The sequence below is a fragment of the Budorcas taxicolor genome, chromosome 23 (assembly GCF_023091745.1).
Source record: "Budorcas taxicolor isolate Tak-1 chromosome 23, Takin1.1, whole genome shotgun sequence".
Classification (NCBI taxonomy): domain Eukaryota; kingdom Metazoa; phylum Chordata; class Mammalia; order Artiodactyla; family Bovidae; genus Budorcas; species Budorcas taxicolor.
Genome location: NC_068932.1, coordinates 24,376,503 through 24,403,646, shown reverse-complemented (window position 1 = coordinate 24,403,646; position 27,144 = coordinate 24,376,503). Strand labels below are relative to the sequence as shown.

Here is a 27,144-nt window from a genome sequence, read left to right as displayed (position 1 = left end):
CCTGCTTATTTAACTTATATGCAGAGTACATCATGAGAAATGCTGGGCTGGAAGAAACACAAGCTGGAATCAAGATTGCCGGGAGAAATATCAATAACCTCAGATATGCACATGACACCACCCTTATGGCAGAAAGCAAAGAGGAGCTAAAAAGCCTTTTGACGAAAGTGAAAGAGGAGAGCAAAAAAGTTGGCTAAAGCTCAAGATTCAGAAAACAAAGATCATGGCATCTGGTCCCATCACTTCATGGGAAATAGATGGGGAAACAGTGGAAACAGTGTCAGACTTTATATTTTTGGGGGCTCCAGAATCAATGCAGATGGTGACTGCAGCCATGAAATTAAAAGACGCTTACTCCTTGGGAGAAAAGTTATGACCAACCTGGATAGCATATTCAAAAGCAGCGACATTACTTTGCTGACTAAGTCCATCTAGTCAAGGCTAGTCATCTAGTTTTTCCTGTGGTCATGTATGGATGTGAGAGTTGGACTGTGAAGAAGGCTGAGCACTGAAGAATTGATGCGTTTGAACTGTGGTGTTGGAGAAGACTCTTGAGAGTCCCTTGGACTGCAAGGAGATCCAACCAGTCCATTCTGAAGGAGATCAACCCTGTGATTTCTTTGGAAGGAATGATGCTAAAGCTGAAACTCCAGTACTTTGGCCACCTCATGAGAAGAGTTGACTCATTGGAGAAGACTCTGATGCTAGGAGGGATTGGGTGCAGGAGGAGAAGGGACGACCAAGGATGAGATGGCTGGATGGCATCACGGACTCGATGGACGTGAGTCTGAGTGAACTCCGGGAGACGGTGATGGACAGGGAGGCCTGGCATGCTGCGATTCATGGGGTCGCAAAGAGTTGGACACGACTGAGCGACTGAACTGAACTTCCTACCCCAAGGCTTCCAATACTTCAGGGCCTTTGGGCCAGTCTCCAGTGCTTGCTCGAGATTCCAGAACATGCTCTCCCAAGGTTCCTTTCCATAGCCCAGGGCCAGTCGCACAACCACCTGGAGAGCCTTTTCCCTTTCTCTGTCTGGACTAACCTAATATGACTACTGGGAGGGTTGCTGTCCCTACTGTCACACTTAGGAAGCATCCTTTTAATTTTAACCCAAAGGAAACAGCACAAATTTGGATATTACTAATATCTGAAGGATGTTGCTGCTTTCAAAAATCTATTAACTCTGGGGATTTTGAAGCCCTAGAAGGGGTACACGCTCAGAGTCAAGTAGGTTAGTGGATTTAGTCTATAGGTCTATGAAAATTGTCTGGCCAGGTCATCCACTCATTCAGCCCCCTCTTAATTAGGAAAGAGGGGCTTCGAGAGCACATAATACAGATACTGGAAAAGAGTGCTCAATCGCTCAGTCCTGTCTGACTCTTTGCGACCCCATGGACTGTAGCCTGCCAAGCTCCTCTGTTCATGGAATTTTTCAGGCAAGAATACTGGAGTGGATTGCTATTTCCTACTCTCTTTGGAAAAGAGTAGTCAATGTTTTCTTTGACTACTGTGCCATTTATTTATTATTGTTAAAAAATAAAGCTGAGCGCCGAAGAATTGATGCTTTTGAACTGTGGTATTAGAGAAGACTCTTGAGAGTCCCTTGAACTCAAGGAGATCCAAGTAGTCAATCCTAGAAGAAATCAGTCCTGAATATTCACTGGAAGGACTGATGCTGAAGTTGAAACTCTGATACTTTGGCCACCTAATGCGAAGAACAGACTCACTGGGAAAGACCCTGATGGTGGGAAAGATTGAAGGCAGGAGGAGAAGGGGACGACAGAGGATGAGACGGTTGGATGGCATCACCAACTTGATGGACCGAGTTTGACCAAACTTCGGGAGTTGGTGATGGACAGGGAGGCCTGGCGTGCTCCAGTCCATGGGGTCACAAAGAGTCGGACCCAACTAAGCAACTGAAATGAACTGAACTGTTCCATTTATTTGGGAAGGGAGAGGCAGGGTGTGTTTTTATTTTTTATTAGCTCTATTATTGGAGGAGCAGAGTGTGGTAATTAATAAACACATCCATCTTGGAGCCTTCCTGCCTGAGTTTGATTATGATTCCATGCCTGTCTTAGTTTGCTAGGGCTGCCATTATCAAAATACCCCAAACTGAGTGACTTAAACACCGGAAATTTATTCTCATAATTCTGGAGGCAAGAAGTCCCAGCTCAAGGTGTGAGCAGGGGTGGTTGTCTGGTGGAACACAATTCAAGTGCTTCTTGAATCTGTCTCCCAGCCTTTCATCCTCAGTATGGCTTTTAAAAAACCTCTTTTCTATTCCTAGAATAGATTGGTTTATTGAGTACTTCCCCCTACAGTTCCAACTGACTAGCAGAATGCACAGGAGAAACTCAATAAACATTTCTGACGGAATGAAGGTAAGAATTTGGCAAGACAGGAAGGAGAGCCCTAAAGAAGGGAAGAGGGGAGGATTGGAGGAGAGGGAAGAAAGAAGGGAAGAGAGGGCAAGTAACAGTCTGAGAGGGAAGGTCAGAAGTAAAGCAAATTGCTAACCTGTCTTATCAGTTACTTCCAGAAGCTCTCTGTCCTTGAAATAGCCGAGGGTACACCACAAAGTGTAATACAGTAATTGAAGGTTTTGCATTTCAGACTTGGCTTTAAAGTCTTTTAAATTAGCTTTATAATTCGTAAATTACTCAGCTTTGTAATCTTGGGGAAATTCTCTTATCCTCCCTTTCTTTTTCTGTAAAATGGGGCTAATTGGGGATTTGAATAGTGAATGAAATTATACCTGCACCGGACTGTCGTTATTTACTAATATTGTAACTATTTGCCCTAGGCTGGGCCACTCCAGTACCCACTGGAGGCCCGCCCCCCTGCTTCACTCGCCGCTCTCCCGTTGGTTGAGACAGCTCAGCGCTGCCACCAATCGGCTTGGTTCGAGGAGGAGCAGCCGAAAGGGCAGAACCAATGGGCGCAGGGGTCATGGGAAGCTAAACAGTGGAGGCTTCCCGTCTGCAAGCTGGGGGCAGTCCCGGGCCTCCGAGTAACAGTTAGACTTTCACGGACCCCGGCCGGGTTAAGAGACACAGGGCCCTTGGGGCAAGGCCGGGAGAGAGGCGAGGCCTACAGCGTCACGTCTCTGAAGTGCGGTGTCCCCGGCCTCGCCGCTCACACTTTGGTCTTGAGAAAATTCTTCCCTCAGACTACATCCTCTCCTTTCCCTCCGCTTCTTAGACCTGCTCACTTTCAAATTCCACCTCTTCCCGGTCAACCCCCAGTGCCTTCCTGCACACTTCCTTTCTCTGTAACTTTTATCCCGCCCCTCCCGACTCCCATCCGCAGCGCGTCCAGTTATTCAGTGGCCACTTTAATAACAGCTCTTTCCCGCCTTTGGTGATTTTCCCCGTACTTAGGGCCATCAGTCCCTTCCATCTGTCTCCTATCCAACTGACTCTGGATTTGTTTGCACTTACAGTGGCATGTGAAAAACATAAAACGCTGCACAGGTGTAAGTTGGCATTGCTTTCCTTCCACATTCTAGAGTGTTACTTGCACTGTGTTCCAAACAGCATCCACCACGGGTCCTGAATGTACTATTTCCTTTTAGTTTATCTCCAAACCAGTGTCCTTCTCTTGTCCTCTCCACCATCTTTAAGCTTATCTTTAACATTTAAATAGAGGTAGACTCTCCCCTCCTCTCAGACTCTCCTCTCCTTTCTCTAGCTTACACTCACCATGCACTTCTTACTTTAAAATATATTCCTTTTGGTGTTCTCACTTTTTTCATTCATGTCCTATGATTATTCCTTTTACTTTCTGCATTTATCTCTAAGTTTTAAATCTAAAATATGGCTGCACACACTCCTTTTTTGTAAAGAAGCAGAATTTCCTACTGGGCTTACAACCATAAAGCAGGCTGTCCTATTCGAAGTTGATTTTTTAAAGTTTATTTTTAAAATTAAAACTAATTTTAAAGGTAAGGCCCAGAATGCACCCTGTTTTCTTTGAGAATCAAGCTCTTTTCTCTGTCGTTTTCACATTTTCTTTTCCACGTATACAGGACTTCAGAAATCCTTCCCAAATTTTCTTAGGTTTGAACAGAGGTTGTGCTTCACTGGAAAAGCTCTCTGAAGAAGGCTTTTGAGACCTAGAGAATTTTCAGTCTGCATTTAAATTTCTATAGTGCCTGGACTGGAACTGTCCAGTTCAGAACACACAGCAACCTCGTGTGTTTTTATCTGAGAGATTGTTTTGGGCAGAAATGGGGTGAAAAGGGAATAGATGAGTTTCAAAGATGTTAATGATCTATTGCTTGTGTTAGGTAGTTAGAATAGAGAAAAGGAGTCCAAAATGGCCGTGGCTAAAAGATGAGGAAGGGAAAAGCCCACGAAAATAGGACAAAGGAAGGTCCGAGGACCTGAGTGAAGACCTCAGATAGAACAAACAGCACCCCTGGCTAAGCCCAGTTTGCATAGGGCAGGCCCAGGGGGAGGAAAAAACATATCAAAAGAGGAGCCAAAGCACTTTCTCTGTCTCTGCCCCCCGCGTGGGTGCGCTGTTTATTTTGGTATGCCCTTTCCAGTTGACTCAGAGGTTAAAGCATCTGCCTGCAATGCAGGAGATCCAGGTTCGATTCCTGGGTTGGGAAGATCCCCTGGAGAAGGAAATGGCAACCCACTCCAGTATTCTTGCCTGGAGAATCCCATGGACGGAGGAGCCTGGTGGGCTACAGTCCACGGAGTCGCAAAGAGTCAGACACGACTGAGCGACTTCACTTTCCAGTTACTTTCCACGCTTGGAGGATGGGTTCTCCTGCTAACTTCTAAATAAAACAGAGCTGTAACACTGATATGTCTAAGAGCTATAACACGGTCTGTCCAAGACCCGAGGGCTGTGACTCACCGAGGGCTTTAATGTCTGTCACTCCAAATCTTTGTTGAGACAAGACAGAACCGAGGAGCGCACACTCGCCTGACACTTGCATTATTAAAAAAAAAAAAGAAAAAGTATTGAAAATGTATTTTATTGATGGTGATTGTATCTTTTCCTAGGTAGGTGCAAGTATTCCCCAAGAAGAGTGTTCATTTTGTCAAGAACAGCACCATTTGCCACCCTTGTGGGAATTTCATAGTACTTATTAATATTGGAATCAAGAAAAAGACTGTACTCCAGTGTATGAATGGAATTGTGGGCATCCTGGCAACTAGTGTTCCTTATGAAGTTGTGGCTTTTTCTGACCAGCAGCTCTGTTCCGTCATCTACATATACAACTTCCTCTGAAATGACCAGAAAGATCAAATTAAAAGATATCTTGCAAGACTCTTCCTTTACCATGACCAAAGGATGGTATTAAAGATGTGACCATATCTAGTTCTTATAAATGTAGGGTTTTGGCGTTTTTTTGACTGGTTGGGGTTTTTGTTGTTGTTGTTGTTGTTGTTTTAATAAGCATTTTTAAGGACCAAATCAGGCTGATCACATAGGATTTAATTAAGTAGGCTAGAGCCTTGCTACTCAAAGTGTGGTCTGCTTACAGTCAACATTGCCTCACCTAGGATGGCCGAAACTCTGCACCCATCACAGACCTATGAATCAGAATCTGTATTTTAACAGTATTTCCCCAGTTAATTCATATGCACGTTAAACTTGAGAAGCACTGGACTAGAACACTACTAGAGCACTAACTGCTGTCTAAAAACCTTTTTTAGAACAGTTTTTTCTTTCCTGATGATTTATTGAAAATCTGGCTGAAGAGATGTGTATAACTTCTAAAGATAAGTCTCTGAGCCTCAATTTCCTTTTCTATGATAAAGATAAATCTACTGTCAAGACTGTGCTGAAAAAATTGAAATTATATATATAACATATAACCTACTATGTTATGTATAATTAACATATATGTTAACATATAAATGACATGTATAATGTCACTTGTGTACTACGTCAATCAGTGTTTTTGTTGTTCAGTCACTCAGTTGTGCTGAGGGAAGGAAGAGACTTTAATCAGAAAGCCAGCTGACAGAGAAGATGGCAGGCTAGAGCCTCACAATAACCATCTTATCGGGGTCTGGATGCCAGGTTTTTTTATAGATCAGAAAGAAAGAAGCAATGAGGAACTCAAGTCAAAAGGCAGAATAGAGAGTGTGATGCGGTGGGGAAGTAAAGTTGAAAGGGTGTTCAGTCTTGCAAAACATCTCCAAGGGAATGGCCTGCCTTTGGAAGGGGTGTGTTAATCTCTCCTTTCACCGGTGGGTAGGGACAAAGTTTCTCTCCATGTGCTGAACAAAGGCACTTTAGTTTACAGTCAAGCAGAGGAGCAGGGTCCTCCAGGCACGCCATTAAGTATGATTATAATAATAATAGCAATGAAAAAGCAAGTCAAAGAGACAGTTTCCAACATGGAGTCAGAATTGGCTTCCTCCCTGCAGCAATACAAGGTATGTCTACAGGCATACCTTGTTTTATTGTTTGCAAATATGGCATTTGTGTGTGTGTGTGTGTGACAACCCTGCACTGAGCAAATCTATTGTCACCGTTTGTTCAATTCGTGACTCTGTCCCATTTGGTAATTCTTATAATATTTCAAACTTTTTATTATTATATTTGTTATGGTGATGAGTGATATTTGATGTTACCATTGTATTCATTTTGGGAGGCAATGAACTATACTTATATAAGAGGGGAAACTTAATCTCTAATTTTTTTGTATGTTCTGACTGTTCCATCAAACAGCCTCTCTTTCTTCATGTCTCCCTATTCCTTGGGACCCAACAATATTGAAATTAGCCCCATTAATAACCTGACAGTGGCCTCTAAGTGTTCAAGTGAAAGGAAGAGTTGCATATCTCTCACTTTAAATCGAAAGCTAGAAGTAATTAAGCTTAGTGAGGAAGGCATGTCAAAAGCTGAAACGGACTGGAAGCTAGGCCTCTTATACCAAATAGTTAGGCAGGAATGAATGCAAAAGAAAAATTCTTGAAAGAAATTCAAAGTGTTACTCCAGTGAACACACAAATGATATGAAAGTGAAAAGGTCTCATTGCTGATACAAGTAAGTAAGTGAAGTCGCTCAGTCGTGTCCAACTCTTTGTGACCCCGGGAGTCTGCCAGGCTGCTCCATCCATGGGATTCTCCAGGCAAGAATACTTGAGTGGGTTGCCATTTCCTCCTTCAGCGGAACTTCCTGACCCAAGGATCAAACCAGGGTCTCCCGCTTTGCAGGCAGACTCTTTACCATCTGAACCACCAGGGAAGCCTACATTGCTAATATGGAGAAACTTTATATTTCTTCTGGATAGGAGATCAGACCAGCCTTAACATTCCCTTAAGCCAAAACCTGATCCAGAGCAAGTCCCTAACTGTCTTTAATTCTATGAAGGCTGAGAGAGGTGAGGAAGTTGCAAAAGAGAAGTTTGAAGCTACCAGAGGTTGGCTCAAGAGGTTCAAAGAAAGATGCTATCTCCATAACATAAAAGTACAAGGTGAAGCAAGAAGTGCTGATGTAGAAGCTGCAGCAAGTTATCCATAAGATCTAACTAGGTGGCTACACTGAAAAGATTTTCAGTGTAAACAAAATAGCCTCATATGAAAAAGATGAAGAAGACATCATCTAGGACTTTCCTAGCTAGATAGGAAAAGTCAATTCCTGGCTTCAGAGCTTCAAAGGACAGACTGACTCTCTTGTTAGAGGCTAATGCAGCTCGTGACTTGAAGTTGAAGCCAGTGCTCATTTAGTATTCTGAAAGTTCAGGGGCCTTTATAATTATAATAAATCTCCTCCACCTGTGCTCTATACATGGAACGACGTAGCCTGGATGACAACACATCTGTTGACAGCAGAGTTTACTGAGTATTTTAAGTTCACTATTGAAACCTACTGCTCAGAAAAGAAGATTTCTTTCAAAATGCTACTCATTGACAATGCACCAGGTCACCCAAGAGCTCTGATGGAGATGTACAATGGGATTGGTGCTGTTTTCATGTCCTAACACAACATCCTTTCTGCAGCCGACGGATCAAAGAGTAATTTCAACTTTAAAGTCTTATAATTTAGGACGTGTTTGTTGTGAGACAATAGCTGCCATAAGTAGTGACTCTTCTACTAGATCTGGGTAAAGTAGATTGGAAATCTCTGGAAAGGGTTCACTGCTCTAGATGCCATTAAGCACATTCATGACTCACTGGAAGAGGTCAAAATATCAGTATTAACAGAGGTTTAGAAGAAGTTGATGCTAACCTTGATGGATGACTTTGAGAGGTTCCAGATTTAGTGGAGAAAGTTACAGTACACGTAGTGGCAATAGCAAGAGAACTGAAACTAGAAGTTTAGCCTGAAGATGTGACTGAATTGCTGCAATCTCACGATACAACTTGAATGGATGCAGAGTTGTTTTTTTATTGCTGAGCACAGGAAGTGCCTTCTTGAGAAGGAAACTACCCCTGGCAAGAATGCTATGACGATTGTTGAAATGGTAACAAAAGGTTTAGAACATTAGATAAATAAGCTTAGTTGACAAGGCAGTGACAGGGTTTAAAAGGATTGACTCCAGTTTTGAAAGAGGTTTTATTGTTGCTAGCTGCTGACAAACAGAATTGCATGCTACAGAAAAATCGTTCATGAATGGGTGAGTAAATCAAGCAAACTTCATTGTGGTCCTATTTTAATAAATTGCCACAGCCACCCCAACCTTTAGCAATCACCAACCCCAGTCAACAGCCATGAACAAGAAGGCAAGACCCTCCATCGGCAAAAAGCTTATGACTCTAAAGGCTCAGCTGATGGTTATTATTTTTAGATATAAAGTATTTTTTAAATTAGGTTGTATAAATGATTTCTTTAAACATTATTACACATTTCATAGACTATATTACAGTGTAGACATAATTTTATATGTATTGGGAAACCAAAAAATTTGTGATTTACTTTATAGCAATATTTACTTTATTCCTGTGGTCTGGAGCCAAACCTGTAATATCTCTGAGATATGCTCCTATATGGACTGTATCTACTCTTCATCTTTAAAATAATCCCAGTTTGGTTACTTGGTATAGTCTTATCAAAGGAATTAATAGTTAATTCAAACTAGTAGCCAACATTCACGTTGAATCATTAAACTCTAAAGGAATCCATAATAAAATTAGGATCAAATCAGCAAGGATATACAATGTTACTACTGTTATTTAATATCAACTTGGAAGTTCTAGTCAATGCAACAAAATATGAACATAATAAAACTTATAGCTAGGGGAAAAGAGATAATGGATAATATAATAATCTCCTAGGACTGATAAAAGAATGCTCAGTAAGATGCTGGTTTCAAAATAAATATCCTTACAATTAGAAGATTTAAATACTTAGGAGTGACCCTAGTGAAGAAAATTACAAAAATCACTGACATAATATTTAAACATATAGAGACATACTCTTGCATGGAAAGTCTGGTTATCATACATGTAGTTCTGATATTCTTTACAGAAAGAAATTCATAGTTTTATCACATGTTTTAGAGACCAGGAGTACTTAAATGAATGATTTCAAGGTTCATCTAGAAAAACAGAAGGTAGAGAATGGGGATAATGTGAAAGAGAATACGACAAGGCAGAAGGCCCTCCTTAGCATTATGGTGCTGTCATCATATAGCGTGTGGGACTGGTTCAGGAGTCACTTAATCAGTGAAAGAGTTGAAGAGTGAGGACAGGCTCTGGAATACATCAAGCTAAGTATATGATGAAGACACTCCCAGAATAATACCCATGCACAGTAGATGATATGAATTATTATTAAACAATAGTGTTAAGAAAAATATTAGAACAAAAGTATCAAGTTAAGTCCTTATGTTATACTGTATATCAAAACATAAATCAAACAAAAGTAAGAGAGAATACAAACAACAAACCTATTGAAAAATAGATGAAACTGTGGTAGAAAATGGAAATAATTTAAGGATGAGGAAGGACTTTTGGCACAAAGGAAAAAAGTGAAAATAGAAAGATTGACACATTTCATTATATACAAATTTTAAGCCTATGAATATTGAAAATACCATGAAAAGTTAAAAGGCAAATAATAAACTGAAGAAAGTATTTGGGACAAATATGGCAAAATATTTTCAGACCATTTATGAAATAAGAAAAAAGATATCTCATTAGAACAATGGATAAGGAACTCACCCAAACCACAACACTACTAATGACCAAAAACATAAAAAATGTTTCCTTTGAATATTCATCTTATAAAGTGTCATTTAAACAAAGGTGAGGTTTTTCTACTTATCAAAGTCACAATTCTTTTAAAGCTCATATTTGCTAGCACAGAGTGCAGTGAAACTGGGAGCACTCTTTTCCTAATGGTGGGAATATGAATTCAGACAAGCTTCCTGAGAAGTAAATATCTACTCTTATCCACTTCAAGAACTATTCAGTTTAAAGGAAATAATCAGAAATATGGCCACTCATTTGTGTGCAAAGAATTAAAAGCACTGTCACAATAGCAGAAGATTGGAAGCAACCTAAATTTCCAGTAATCTGTGTATGGTTAAATAAGTTAAAGATCCCATAAAGAGATACTATGCGAATGTTAAAATTCACATTTTTGAAAAATTATTAATGATAAAATGCTCAAGGTAAACAAGCAAAAAAAAATTCAATAGAAGTCATGGAATATATGATCCAAGTTCCGTTTCTGAAATGAATTATTATGTAGGCTATTTATTTAATCCATGATTATTATAGCTATAAAGAGCAAAGCTATATTTAACAAAAAAAGTATTTTTATAAGTAAAAACACAAGAAAACACCAAAAACAAATTTATCAGATTTTGTAGTATAACTAAGGAGCATTTGTTTTTCTTTTCTGGATGGCTAGTGTGTGTGTGTGTGTGTGTGTGTGTGTGTGTGTGTGTGTGTTTTCTTCAAAAGTCTTGTGTTTTGTAAATTTAAAATAAATATAAAGAAAGTATACAATTAATAATCTTCAGTGATGGGAGGAAGTGTCTGTCTAGCAAGGATAGAAAATTATTCCATTAAAGCCTCTGTCCAACAAGAAATTATATTTATTTTTGCATTGGATGCTCAGAAAATACAAGCTGTTTTTATTGATCAGACTATGCTAAATAAACCCAATAAATGATAAACTTTAGTGGAATAGTAAGTTCAATTAAAGTGAAAAGTGTGAAAATGCAGAGAACAGGGCAAAAATATGCAGAATGAGCAATAGAGAATTGAATGTAAAGAAGACAGACATAGGAGAAGACATAGGAGAACCACAGTGAAGAACAGCAGCTAAAAGGGGAAACTAAAGCCTCACACACAAGGAAGCAGAAGCAGACCCTTCCCTGTATTAGCATCCTCACTATGTAGATTTTAAACACATTGTTGCTAAGACTTTAAAGTCAAGTTTCATTTGTTCAACTGTAGGTACAAATGAGAAAATAACTTTTTATGGTTGTTCTAAGGACTGGAAGATATTAAGCTAAGGGCCAGATATGGCCTAAGGGACAGAGACATGCAATTAAGCTAGAATTATTGCAACTGCCCAGTGTATTTCAAGTTGTTTGAATAACTTCTCTAATTACCGTGTTTCATATATTTATGGAATATGTTATGGTTCTATGGCCATTTCAAGGCACACAGGGACATATATACTGCAGTGTGCTTAATTCATCACTGAAGTCATGAGACAGTGACCTCATGGCCTTAGTTCACTCAAAAATCTTTTAAACACAGATCTTAACTTTGCTCATAGCTTTCTGTCAATAGTGTTAGAAACCAGCCTAGACATTGCATGAGGCAAATACATTTGAATTATGTGAAAATTATTAAATAAGGGAAATTAAACTATAAGGCTATAGTTAACCTGAACATAATGATTAAATCCTTGCACTGTATTTTATATTATAGGCAATGTTCTCCTGGACTATTCGTTCCTTCAGTTACTGTGGCACCTACCTGCCTAGTTACTCCTCCCTCCCAGAATTTGCCCTCTGGTAAGTTGCAGCCTCCTGCAGAATTCCTTTCGTTGGGTCACACTTTAATTTATCCTTCTGGATTTTATCAAAGCACGTCTGCGTGAGAAATTGGAACAAGGAAAAATGGAAGGAATAAAAGTCCTAATCATAAGGCTCAATATAATCAGTACTTTCAGGCAGCAAATTGGCAGGGCAAAAGCTAACAGAGATTAATTACTGTCTTTCTCTTCTTATTAATGTGTTATAATATTTCCTTTGTCAAGTAAAGAATACATGAATAAGTACATAAAGTTTCATCTTTTCTTCAAAGGGTACCTATGAATTATTTTCATTATTTCCACTAATGCTGAAATTAAGATGGTCTTCATATTAGAGCTCAGTTTGAAGTAACTGTTTTTAGAGACATTAGAACAATTAAATGTGCAGAGACTGGAACATTATACCGCATTTCCCAGCTGTATAGGAAATACTTGTGAATAAGACACATGTCTGGTCTTTGCTGGATCACTTCATGTGGTCACCTTCAAAGATGCATTCACTGTTGTATCCAATAATATAAACTCCTTTGGGGGGAATTTGTCTTATTGAGGGGAAATACTTAATATTCTCAATCCAAGAATGATTGTGAATACTTACATACCAGCATTTTTCATGGAAATATGTAACAATCTTGATTCAGAGAATAACATTTAGTTTATGCAGAATTTCTTTACTGTTTGTGCAGAGAAATTTTACTGTTTACCGGTGGTCTAGTTGTTAAGACTCCATGTTCCCACTGCAGTGGATACAGGTTTGATCCCTGTTGGGGAACTATGATCCCACAATCGGCCAAAAATAAAAATAAAAAAAAACCCACAACAACTTTCAGTTCAGTTCAGTTCAGTTGCTTAGTCGTGTCTGACTCTTTGTGACCCCATGAATCGCAGCACTCCAGGCCTCCCTGTCCATCACCAACTCCTGGAGTTCATTCAGACTCATGTCCATCGAGTCGGTGATGCCATCCAGCCATCTCATCGTCTGTCATCCCCTTCTCCTCCTGCCCCCAATCCCTCCCAACATCAGGGTCTTTTCCAATGAGTCAACTCTTCGCATGAGGTGGCCAAAGTATTGAAGTTTCAGCTTCAGCATCAGTCCTTCCAAAGAACACTCAGGACTATCTCCTTTAGAATGGACAGGTTGGATCTCCTTGCAGTCCAAAGGACTCTCAAAAGTCTTCTCCAACACCACAGTTCAAAAGCATCAATTCTTCGGTGCTCAGCTTTCTTCACAGTCCAACTCTCACAACCATACATGACCACTGGAAAAACCATAGCCTTGACTAGATGGATCTTTGTTGGCAAAGTAATGTCTCTGCTTTTTAATATGCTATCTCGTTGGTCATAACTTTCCTTCCAAGGAGTAAGCATCTTTTAATTTCATGGCTGCAATCACCATCTGCAGTGATTTTGGAGCCCCTCAAAATAAAGTCTGACAGTTTCCACTGTTTCCCCATCTATTTCCCATCTATTTGAAGTGATGGGACTGGTTGCCATGATCTTTGTTTTCTGAATGTTGAGCTTTAAGCCAGCTTTTTCACTCTCCTCTTTCACTTTCATTAAGAGGCTCTTTAGTTCCTCTTCACTTTCTGCCATAAGGGTGGTGTCATCTGAATATCTGAGGTTATTGATATTTCTCCCGGCAATCTTGATTCCAGCTTGTGCTTCTTCCAGTCCTTTACTGAGATATAATTGATGTATAATTCACTGTGTGTGTATGTATATATATATATATATATATATACAAACAACTTTATATGTATATAAACAACTTGATAACTTTTGACTTACCCGTAAAAGCATCACTATAATCGGGATAATGAGTATATCCATCATCTCCAAAAGTTTTCCTGTGCTCCTTCAGGTCCTTCCTTATTGGCTCTCACCACACATACCCGTACACCACTGAAGCCCTGCCCCTCACACCCAGGGAATCACTGATGTGCTTATTCACATTCTGGGTTAGTTTGCATTTTCAATAATTACACATACATTATATAGTCTTTTTGGGGGGTCTGGCTTCTTCCATGCAGCACAATTATTTTTAAATTTTCCCATGCTGCTGTGTTTTAGTGGTTGATTCCTTTCTATTCCATGGTATGGATATATCACAGTTTATTTACCCACTCACCTCTTGATGGTTGTATTAGTTTGCTAGGGTTGCCATTAACAAAGTACCACAAACTGAGTGGCTTAAACACAGAAATTTATTGTCTCAGTTCTGGAGGCCAGAAGTATGAGATCAAGTGTCAGTAGGATTGATTCCTGCTGAGCTATGACGGAGAATGTATTCCAGATTGTGAATAACTGTCCTCGTGTTCACATGGTGTTCTCCTTCTGCGTGTATCTGTCTCTTAATTTCCCCTTTTATAAGGATACTAATCATACTGGAGTAGGGCCACATTAAATTACTTCATTTCATTTAGGAAAGACCCTGCTTCCAAATACAGTCACATTCTGAGATACTGAGAGTGGGGACATCAACCTACAAATTTTGAGGGACAAAATTCAATTCATAGCAATACTTAAAGGATGAGCTTTGTGATGAGGAAAAGGGAGAGGATTCCAAGCAGGGGAAAAGCATATGCAGAAGCCATAAGGTCAGAAAACTTTGAAGATCTAATTAAGCAATCATAATGATGTGAACAAGAGATCAGCTATGAGAGGCAAGCACAGGGACAGTCTGAGGCCAGCTCATGATCAGCTATAAGAATAAGTAGTTTATCATCCAGTCTATCAGCATGGACTGTGATAGCCGTTAGTCATTTGAGCATTCTGAGACAGGAAATATGTTTTATATTTCTGCAGGAGGGTCTTAAGGAAAGCCCACAGTATAGCCAAATTTGATGTCAAATCAGAGAAGGTGATCCAATAAGACATGAGAACACTTAGTAAAATAAAAGCATGGTATTATTCATATTAGTGAAGCAAAGCATCAGCTGTGTCTTCATTGCTGACTCTTGTCTCCATCAGAGACCATAGTCACAGGCCTCAGGGCTGTTCTGCAAGTAGAGGTTGAAGAAACCTTGAAGGGTCTTCACATCGATGGGGAGAGATGATACTATGGGATCATTCTTCATGGATGCCATCCAGAGCTTGAGATTTGGAGTATGGTCTACATACCTGCGGGAGATGGAAAGAATGAAGGGATGAACAAGGCCAAGTAGGAAGGCATTGCAAATGCTCCTGTAACTCACCAGTTTCATATTGTTTTCCTCTAATCTTTTCAAGTAGTCCTTTAGAAATATTTCTTTAAGATAGGCATAATCATAAAATATGAGATTTGAAAGATATTGTAGAGGTCCTTGTTTTGTGGAAGAAGAATCTAAAACTAGAGTGAAGTGAATTGTTCAGTTAACCTAAGAACTTGTCCAAACTGAGACTGCTATTTTTTTAAATTGAGAACATTACATATTTATTACTCTCTGATCAGATTGTGACTAATAGTAACTGTAAGCTCTAGGAAGTAGGACTAAGCTAAGGTGGCTGCTAAACTGCAAAACATGGAGTTTGGATAACAGTGTGGGACTCTTGCTGGTAAATGGGAGATGGCATTGGTCACACAATCCTGCCTGACATCCTTATGAAAATGTATATCCTTATGGATTTTTAACCAAGAGGGAAGGAGTAAATCATTTTTCAAACATTTTACTACCTGTCACAGAACTTCCCACCCTTGCCCACCCCCAGAGATGGGAGAAAATCATGAGTGTAGGTATAGGACATGCCCTGGAAAGTCAAAGTATCCTTCTGTTGGTTGCTCCCATTAATCTACTTGATGAGATACATTAATTTTGTCCATTAAAAGGTTAGTATATACAATTCCAGTTATCATTATCTTAAATTATGCAAAAAAATTCAAATGTCTTACTCATTTAACTCCAAGGCTTCTAGCCATTCAAACCAGGGCCAGATGAGGTAATCAATCATAGAAAGAGAATTGCCACCAAAGAAGGTTGTCTTCTTATTAGTCAGAACCTGAACATTAAACAGCATAAGAATACTTCTTATTTCTGCATCTGGTAAGGCAAGTCAAGTAAGTGACAGTAGCAACTTTTGCCCTGACATAGTCAAGTTGGGGTTTGTCTGATTAGCTTAAGCTTTAGAATCTCTTGGTTTGGGATAATGCAAAACAGTCTATTTTACTGGAAAGGGGAATAAAGTAAAACAAGCCACAGAATACAAGATCTTTGCAATACACATACCCAACAAAGGACTGGTATTCAGAATATAGAAAGAACTCCTGGGAATCAATAAGAAAGAGGCAAACAATTCATCAGAACATTGGGCAAGACTTGAATTTCACAAATGAGAAGTTCCAAATGGTCAATAATTATTTGAAAAAGTGCTCAGCTACATGAGTCATTCAGGAAATGCAAGGTAAAATGAAAATGTTCTACCACTTCACATTCATCAGAAAGGCTAAAAGGAACAAGATGAAGTTAGTAACTCTGTGGACCCACTGCTGACAGGAGTATAAATTGGTTTAGCCATTTTTTTTTAACATTGTCTACTAAAGCTGAGTGCATGCATATTCTATAACCCAGTAATTCTACTTTTTGAAAATGTGAACATATAGTCACTAAAACATAGGTGTAAGAATGTTCATCACAGCACTATTTTATAACCCCAAAGCGGAAATGTTTACAGTCCATCAGGACTAAAATGAATAAATTGAGCAGCAGTCATACACTGGAACACTATGCAAAGTTTAGGAATGAACTAACTACACACACTATAGATGGACTTCAGAAACTTGATATTATATGAAAGAAGTCAGACCCCAAAGAGTGAATATTATGATTCCATTTGTATGAAGTACAAAAAGCATTCAAAACTAATACTCTCTTTCTTGATACGGGTGCCAGTTTCATGGTTGTGTTTACTTTATAAATTCATCAAGCTATACTCTTATGCTTTGGGTAAATCTCTGCATGTAATACTTCAGTAGAAAAGTTTACTTAAATATATTGGAAATAACTAGATTAATTATTAAACAGATGCCAAGTACAATTCTTTGAAAACCAAGCACCAAAGTGTATGCCTGAAATTTAAGAAGGTGAATTGGTATTACGGTTTTACAAAGAGAAGAACTGAGATTATTATCTAGCTAATTAACACCAAACTTTTCTGCCATTTATAAGATATCCATAGGTTTTTTCAGGGCCCTTATAATATTCTGCATTGTAAACAGGTTCTTTATATCTACCTGAATATGTTTTTGGTCTACCACCAAATTAACCATCTGCATAGTATGAACTGTCTATCACTTTCTACCTCCCATACTGTTCAGCAGAGTACCTTGAATTATTAGGTACTCAGAATGGTACAATGAATCAATATTGTTTGGAGCTGTCCTTAAAACTGTAGTGACTGGTAATTATATTGTGCATAATAAAGTAAGTATTATAGTTTCAGTCAGAAGGAAATAACCTCTCAGCAGCCTGAAACATGGAAATGATCATACTCATTTCAAAGCATGAGTCTTTAACTGGGAGTCTATAAGCACAGATGGGAAGAAACTTATACGCCTCCCAACTAACCCCAAATTTAGCAGGAAGTGTATGGATTTTCTACTGCTCAAAAGGTCAGCACCCTCAGCCTCCACATTGTTCAGGGCCAACTATAGTTGTACATAGATTTTTTTTGAAATCAGGAAACATGATCATCTTCATGTCCACATATACGAAAACTTAGATGAAATGGACAATTTTCAGTAAAAATAGAAATTACCAAAATTGATTTAAGAAAAAATACAACACCCCTGCAAATTAATTACCATTAAAAATTGAACTCTACCCACATAAAAGACACCAGACTCAAATATTTTACAGAAATAGCCAAAACATATCAAATGGTTTCAGAGCCTAGACATCCAGAGAAAGTAACAACTCATTTTATGAGGTGAGAATATCCTTGATATAAAAAACCAAATAAAGATACTATTATAACAAAGTAATCTACTATATAAACAAATATACAAATGTTCTTTAAATATTAACTAATTTTAGAATATATATGAAAACCATGTAAAACAATTAGGTTTTATCCCAGTAATGCTAGCATGGTTCAACACCAGAAAAATCTGTTAGTTATACTATACTCTTCAGTTTAAAGGGAAACATTTTTTATGAACATTTGAAAAGATGTAATAGAAACAGACAAAGCATTCAATAAAATCGAACACTCATTCACAGCTTTAAAAAAAACAGCAAACTTCGAGGCTCAGTTGGTAAAGAATCTGCCTGCAGTGCAGGAGACCCGGGTTTGATCCCTGGGTTGGGAAAATCCCCTGGAGAAGGAAATGGCAACCCACTCGAGTAGTCTTGCCTGGAGAATCCCATGGACAGAGGAGTCCAGCAGGCTACAGTCCATTGGGTAGCAAGAGTTGGACACAACTTAGTGACTAGAGAGAGAGAGAGTAATAGAACTTTCCTAATGGAAAAAAAAAAAAAAGGTTTCTGAAATAATCTGCAGCAAAATTCATACTTACTGATAAAAGCCTGCATTTCCATATGAAACAGGAACTGTGTCTTCCCTCAGTAAAAACCTAATGCTCAGTGTGAATGGAAGAGGAATTCTTGTGTAAAAGTCCAAATGGCAGCTCTCCTGCAAAGCAGGTAAACCATATCTGGGCTTCCCCAAGTGTCTAATTCATGGCATCTCTTTGTGGCGGGGAATGTTTATTATATAATATTAAGTAGAAAAAAGAACACAAATGATTTATGCTCTGATTACGGTTAGGTTAATGTTTAAAAATATAGATAGAACAAGCATAGAAAAATTTGGAAATGCGGGTGACATTTTTCCTTGATATTTTAATGTCAATGCAATAAAATGTTCTAAAAGCAAGTCCATGACAAAACATTTTTAGGTGTTTTCATTTATATCCTAAACACAACAGCTTATAGCTATCTGTTGTAAACTAAAATTTCCTTTTTGGTGTTATCACTAATTACCTTAAAGTGATTTTGGAGATGGGAATATGAAAAAAAAAAATAGAAGAAAAAAATAGATACCATGTATTACTCCCATAAAATCAAGAAGGGGTTGATTACCTCCTCCAGCTTGCTGAATTCTTTATGCAGTTCTTCTTTTAGGCCACAGCAATCTTCCTTATTTTGCTTTCTAAGAAAGCTTACCATCAAAGATGGTACCTAGACAGAGAAAAATTTCTTAGTTTATCAGTGTGAAGCTAACTATATCAGCCCCTTCATATAAAAGCCCCACAGAACCCTTATAGTCCCAGAATCAAGGTGTTCTAGAAACTTTAGTTTGTGTACTCAGAGAGGTCGGGTACTGATCTTAAAAACAGTTTTGTGGCCTAAGATGCTGTAAGAGTCAAGATCGTATAAGGAGTGATTAGGAGAAGGCTTCTTGTTGAGTTTGAGTCAAACATATCTTAAAAGGACACTGATAGAATTGTTGCTCATTGAATTGTTGAGAGGCTGAACAAACAGGTCTGGAACTGAACTGGACCATTCCAAAATCATGCTCGAAACTGACCTGATGGGAAACACTCTTTGCCACCAGTGAACTGAGCACTCAACGCTACGGTTTGTGCCCCTGCCAGATGCTGGACTATAAGGTTAGTGATGCCAGGCTGGAATTGAATCTTGCAGTCATCCCAGCTCCTGAAAGCCAGGAGCTCTGCCACCAGCCACTCTCATCAGCAGAACCAGTGCCCCACCCCATGCCTACTTCTCCACATGTCTCATTTCTGAACTGAACCCTACCATGTGTGCATGTGAGAGGAAGAGCCTAGGTCCCAGGCCTTGGCACCAGCTGCAAAGAAAGCTGGGAAGGAGATTTTCCTGATCTCTACCTTGGGACAAGCATGAGAAGACAGCTCAAAGTGGTTGACAACCTGAAGACTTGACAGGTGTAGCAGCAGATGCTTTAATGCTTATGGTGGAGGTGTTTGTGTTTTAATGCTGTCTTTGGTACTGTCTCACTGCAAGAGACAGAAATCCACTTGTCCCAGTGTAAGTAAGCAAGCCCTTGTAACAGTACAGGAGAATGTCCAGAAAGCCTGTCCATGTTGGTACAGCTTGCCTTCATTGGAACTGAAGGTTTGCAGGCAGCCACTCCTTCCACATTTCCATCTGGGTCTAGATGGTCTTTCATCTCTGCTTCTCCTTGAATGTCTGCTTCATATTGTTTGCCAAATGTCAATTCCCTTTGCAATGTTCTTAACCTCTGCTTTCCTAAAAATTCGTTTATTGTGTGTCTTTGGGTTGTTAAGTCTCCAATGATATAAACATACAGCTCCAAAACCTCAATATCTTTATTGTCTTAGTTTGCGTCTCATTCCCAAGTTTTCAGGAAAAAAATTATTGGTCTGGGGTACAGCTGGGGCATTTCTGGCTTGCTGAGCTGTGGTCAGGAGGATGGGGTCATGTGGTACTTAAGCCAACCTCTTCTCTGAGTGTGAGCAGGGAAGAAACGGTGGGCATCTCCTGCTGTTAGCTCCTTTTCTTTCTAGACTACAAGGAATCTCAGTATTACGATTCTTTAATTCTCCAATATCTGTCTTGTAAACACCATATTCCCTGTCTATCATCTTTGACAGTGGCAATCACTTTCATTCTGCTAAGCCAGACTCCCTCTTCCTTCCCCACTGGTTTTTCCCTTTTCAGTGTTTCCTTAAACAATATGTTCTTCCTACAAGTCTCACTTTCTAGATATATATATATATTTTTTTACCATTTCTTTCCCTAGAGACGACATGTTTCCTATTATGTTGACATATATCCTGATGAACTATCAGAATTCTATAGATATTATATAGATATAACCTGATGTGGCTATTCACATGGTCCACTGTTGGTCATTTCTTTTTTAATACTAATTGTTTGAACTAATACTAATGCTAATTCAAACACAGAAAGTACTTCTACAGGAATGCCATTACTCAGCCCATAAGGAGCTGTTGCCAACACACAGCAGATGCTCACAGATAAACACTGTGGCTAGAAGAACAAGAGCTAACACTGAGTATTTACCATGTATCGGACTTCAGGTGTTCTATATTAACTGATTTTTTTCAGTGGCACAGGAACCCTTATTATACTCATTTTATACATGAGCTGAGGTACAGAAGTAAATAATAAGTAACTTGCTTAGAGTCACACAGCTAAGAAGTGGCAGGGCTGGTGACAAGCCTATGCAGTGAGCCTAGGAAACACGGCTCTCATCCTCAGAAGCTCACAGCCCTGGTACAACACACAGGCATACAACTTACATACAAGAAGGCAGCAGTCCCCACGGAGGAAAGTTAGCACATGTGGGAACAGAGCTGGGCACTAACAAGCTTCTGGAAGACAGCAGTCTCTGGACAGGTACAGTGGTTCCTTAGTGTTTGCTGGGGGTGGCAAGGTGGGGGTGGAGGTGGGGGTTGGGTTCCAGGACACCCCGCCCTCGGATAGGAAAATCTAAATGCTCAAACCCCTTATATAAATCGGCACAGGATAGTCAGCCCTTAGCCTCTATGGTTCCACTCATACAGGAGTGCAGACTGCACAAAAGAGAACCTGAGACAACCAGGCAAGGTGAGAAGGGGGAAGAGTCTTCTAGAAAGACTAGAGAAGAAGGTAGCAAGTCTGGGAAAAATTTCAGCATGACAAGAATATAAAGTGTTAGGAAAGTAAATAGGATTCAGATCATGAAAGGGCGCATAGGACATGTCAGAGCCGGCAAGAGCATAATCCTGTTTCTTTCCCTCCCAAATCACTGAACCAAGAGTGACAGCACTGATTCAGCTTTAAAAACAAAGACATTTTAAACAGGAGCTGAAATTTCTTAAACATGCACTTTAGAAAAGGACTCAAAGACCATCTTTTGGCAAGCCTTCTCATAGGGGTCGCCTGGCAACAGCTTCTTCTCTGGATATGCTTCATCCAGGTACTCACAAGTGATGGTAGATTCATAGATCAACTGACCCAGACTGGTTTCCAGAACCGGCACTAGGCCTAAGGGATTCTTCTTGAAAAACCACTCAGGCTTATTTTTCAGGTTGATGTTGATGACTTCATGCCTGAAGAACATATAAAAGACAGTGAAGACAGTAACATTTTTCTTGTATTCCCGAATAAAATGTCATCAGTCCCATTACCCACTTAGCTGATCAGACCCCAAAATTTGGAGTCAGCGTGGCCTTGATTCCTTCCCCCTACCCCTTCTTCCTCAAATCATCTGGATCAGCAAGACCTGTCAGCTAGACCTTCAAATCACAGTCTGGCTTCATCTGCTTCTCAGCTTTAACACTGCCACCTCGTCCAAGACATCACCTGCCACCTGGACCTCTACGGTAGTCCCACTGGCCCCTCTGCTTCCACTGTGGCCTCCCTACAGTCAGCCACTCTACTCACGCACGTGTACTCAGCTGGTAAGTCATGTCAGAATCTTTGCAACCGCATGGCCTTGGACTGTAGCCCACTAGGCTCCAGTGTCCATGAGATTTCCCAGGTAAGAATACTGGAGTGGGTTACCTTTTCCTTCTCCAGGGGACCTTCCAGACACAGATATTGAACCAGTATCTCCTACATTGGCAGGTGGATTCTTTACCACTGAGCCACCTGGGAAGTCCCCACTCTCCATATACAAAGGTAAGTTGGATGAGGCCACCCTCCTGCTTATTTACAACAATTGCTCCTCACTGCAATGCGGATAAACTCTGAACCCCTTTTTATGCCATGTGATCTGGCCCTAGGTTACCTGTCACATCTGTTTCCTTTGACTTTTGCTTTGGTCATTATGATCTGACCACACTGGCCTTTTTTATATCTCTTGAATTACTTTCTTCATTGAACTTAAGATATGCATCTGAAGTTACTTTGCTAACTTAATTACATATTTGTTATGTCACCTCCTTAGAATGTAAGCTCCATGAAAGCAGTGATCTGCTTATGTGTCTTGGTCATAGTCATAAACAAACATGTAAATGAGCAAAGTTTGAAATAGATTCAAATGGTATGAAGATATATAAACATTTTTGGATAGGTACTCAACACACATTGGTTGAATAAATAAGTGGAAATTCTTCAAGACTGTCAATTAGATATTCCGTTTGGGACTAAGATGTATCTTAATTGTAAAAATATCTGAGCCAACTAATTGAGTTTGTTCAGGTCTCACTACATGAGAATCAACATGGTATTAATAAAATTCAGTTTCTTTTGCTAGTCTGAATAGAAAGGTCATCAATTTTTACAAGTATATTAAGGAATCCAAAAAATTCATCCACAAAATAAGCTTTCAGATTAAATTTCCATGCATTGATATTTTTTTAAAATGGCACATGAGTAAATTACACTAAATAAACCCATAAAGAAGAAACAGATGAAGTCTGAACTATATTAAGATTGTTTTTAGATCTGATTTCTGTCCTGCCTGAAAGATTTAAGATCCCCTGGAGAAGGAAATGGCAACCTACTCCAGTATTCTTGCCTGGAGAATCCCATGGACTGAGGAGCCTGGTGCGCTGCAGTCCACGGGGTCACAAAGAGTTGGACACGACTGAGTGACTTTACTTACTTACTAAGAGGAAGGGGAGTTTCATATAATTGTTAAAGTCAGGTCTCAGGTCCATATCATTGTCAAAGCTGGGTAAGTATTCAATAGAACCGATTAGTTACTCAGAAAAAATACATCCCAACATCTTTTGTTCCTTTATCCCATCCACCTGAGTAGCTACAAAATCATTTAGCTTGAGGATTAAATACATAATCCTACCCTCTCTCCCATAGAAAGAAAGGAACAGCCAGAATGAATAGAGGCATTTGTGTGTATGTATTAAAGGGTTTGTCTGCTGACAGATTACTGTACACTCATATACAAGCCACTGCAAGAATAATGAGGCTCTCTGCCAAGGAATTATCAAGATTTCTGAAATTTCATACTATGAAAACAAAAGGTAAATTCTGGGCTTTTGTAATAAAGAAGGTTCTCAGAACACACATGCATTTTGGTAATCTGGCATGATGAGCCAACAAGGTAATATACCTGCTGCAACAAGTTGGAAGATGTGCCTTTTAGAGAAAACCAGGCTTTAGTAGATTCTATAATGATCCAACCCGTCAATCCTAAAGGAAATCAGTCCTGAATATTCATTGGAAGGACTGATGCTGAAGCTGAAACTCGAGTACTTTGGCCACCTGATGCGAAGAACTGACTCATTTGAAAAGACCCTGATGCTGGGAAAGATTGAAGGCAGGAGGAGAAGGGGACGACAGTGGATGAGATGGTTGGATGGCATCACTGATGCAACAGACATGAGTTTGAGTAGGCTCTGGAGTTGGTGATGGATAGGGAAGCCTGGCGTGCTGCAGTCCACGGGGTCACAAAGTTGGACACAACTGAGCGACTGAACTGAACTGATAATGCTATACGGTCAGCGTGCATGCATGCTAAGTTGCTTCAGTCATGTCTGACTCTTTGCAAGCCTAAGGACTGTATAGCCCACCAGGCTTCTCTGTCCATAGAGATTCTCCAGGCAAGAATATGGAGTGGGTTGCCATGCCCTCCTCCAGAGGATCTTTCTGACCAAGGGATCGAATCTGTATCTCTTAAGTCTCCTACATTGGCAGGCAGTTTCTTTACCACTAGCGCCACCTGCGAAGCCCCATAGTAAAGTCAGCTACCTCTCTAATCAAAGTCCCCTGGGAGGTAAACTAATCCATGAACATAGTAGACCTCTGTTGTTTGCACTGCCCGGCAGCTGTTACCACCTTTCACCCCCATACACACATTTTTATGGTAAATCAATCCCGTTTCCCTTTGAAAACTGTGCTAGTAAAATAGGGTTGTTTTCAACCTAGAAGTCCAGAGGATTTTTCTTTAAAAAAAAATAATAATTTAATTTTTGGTTGCACTGAGTCTTTGTTGCTGTGCAAAGGCTTTCTCTAGCTGTGGAGTGGGAGTTACATTCTAGTTTGGGAGTTACACTCTAGATTCTTCAACTGTATGAGCACAAGATATGTCTTTTTCCAATCCAACTGAATTGGATATCTGTTAATTGCAATAAGAGATTCTGACTAATACAGTAAATATTACAATATTTAGATAAGACAATGTTTTGATAAATGTTACTAAATGTTGAATATTTTGCTATGTGTTCAGAATCAGTTTCACCCAGAATATGGTGGAAATCTTACTGAAGTGATGACTAATTGATAAATATATATATATTTTTTTACCCTTTGGAATATATCTTACCTTTTTTAGGGAAAAGGAATTGCCTGCTTAATTCTCCCTCTAGAAGACTAAAAGAAGTTTATACATTCTAAGCACATAGATAGAAAATTTCTTTGGAATGGGAACTATCTCTTAAAACTTCCACACCACATGCATCTAATGTTTGTTCAACAGATTCCAAAGGTCACTGTTAGGGAGAAGGTTCCAGTGGCTCTTCAGTGTCAGAGAAAAACCAGTGACTTGCATATTTCTTGTGGAAAGCGCCTATGTCAATAACCTTGCTGTGTGGCTTCCCCAAAGCGTGAATTTTTAGGCACAGACACTTTATTTGCTTCAACCAATAACCCAAACTATAGAAATACGCACAGTACAATTAACTCAGCACTCTGCCCAGAGGAGTGTCAAGGCCAGGACTACGGACTGGGATATAGGGCAATACAGCTGCACTCAGGATCTGCCAGAGCTCAAAGAGCTGCTGCTTGTGAGCACACTTGCTGTGATCCCTGCATACCACGAGCTTTACTGGAGGTCTAGCTTTTCTGGAGGTCTAGCGTTTCTGATCCATAAAATGGCTAATCTGAAGGGAATGTCCCAGACTGGTGGAGTCTGTGGCATCAGCGCCCCTGCCCCGCCCCTACCTTGGGGATAGGGTCCCTAAGTTGCTCTATCTTGGAAAGGCTTAAAATAGTTTATTTTGCAGTAAATGGGTCCTGCCAGAGTTTCCCACTGAGGCCTTCCTCAGCAGCTGGTTCATGGCCAAATTGGGGAGCAGCCCCCTCCTTAGTCCTCACCGGATTCCCCTGGCCCTCAGGACCAGGAGCGTCCTCTTGGCCTAAGGACAGAACCTCATGCTGTAGACACGGATCAGGCCCTCGGGGACGGGCCCCGGGGGCGCGCTTCCTGTGGGGAGAAGCGGACGCAGTTACAGCCCAGAGAGTGGCAGGGACCCCCAGCCTCCAGGTGTCCACCGGACCCAGCGGTGGAGAGGTCCCGCGCGCTGCGGCCCCGGGCGGGTGCCTTCCCAGGAGGTTCAGCCGCACCCCGACCCGCGGCCGAGGGTCGCCCAGATCCCCGCTGCAGATCGCGAAGGGCAGCCTCACCCTTCCCCAGGCTCCTGACGGTTCCGCCGGATATTGCAGCGCAGCACAGGCCGAGCTCCCAATGGAGTTTAAAGTTCAACCAGGAAGTCTGTCGCCCCTCCCCTATTTTTCTCAGAAGCGCCAGGCTGCGGCAGACTCCAGCCCGGCCTAGGCTGTGTGCACAGGGACCCGCGCTGCCCGGGCGCTGAAAGGAAACCTGAGCGCAGAAGCCCCTTGGGCGACCCGACCCAGCGCGCAGGCGGATTCCCCACCCTCTTCAAGAAGGAAGGCCCAGCTACCGCAGCCTGGGTGCCTGGAGGGAGATCACAGCCAATATTCCCACTGCAGGCGCCTTTGCAGTACATGTGAAAACTGGAGTCTTAAACTCACCCTCTCTGAGCCTGTTTCTTCTGCAGTATGGTTGTTGGAAGGATTCGATTTTTACTAAGTTCTTAATACATAGTAGGAGCTCAATAAATTGAGGTTTATTATGACTCCTATAAAACGGATCAATTACAGGAAAATAAGTATATACTCTCTGTTGCAACTGCTTACCTTTCCTGTAAAAACTTTTATTATTTACATCTTTCTATCCAGAGAAATGACGCTCACATGTTGCTTTCTCAATTTTCTTGTACACATTGCCTTTCACAAAAAGCAAATACTTGTCTAATACACAGAAGGTCATTGATACATTTACTTAATAAATGGAGTAATTTCCAATATGCTGTATAATCTTTTTCCATGTTTAAAGATCCTAGAAAACCTGCTTCATAGGTGAACATTTTATTTTATTTTATTTTATTTTTTATGGGTGAACATTTTAGCAAGATGAGAAAAATCATCTTTCAGATATCACAGAGCTTGGCTACACCCAAGAAAAGCTGAGAAGCTGGG

At 40.2% G+C, this 27,144-nt stretch overlaps 1 protein-coding gene across 1 annotated transcript; it reads right to left on the bottom strand.

Moving 5' to 3' along the window:
- Positions 1 to 14,245: 14,245 nt before the first annotated feature.
- LOC128067834 (glutathione S-transferase omega-1-like) lies at positions 14,246 to 26,364 on the bottom strand. The gene is given in 6 exon segments (XM_052660921.1): positions 14,246 to 15,097; positions 15,846 to 15,952; positions 19,033 to 19,131; positions 21,788 to 22,010; positions 25,960 to 26,068; positions 26,269 to 26,364. Coding segments are annotated over 5 exon segments (642 nt in total). The 5' UTR covers positions 26,019 to 26,068; positions 26,269 to 26,364; the 3' UTR covers positions 14,246 to 14,943.
- Positions 26,365 to 27,144: the final 780 nt, after the last annotated feature.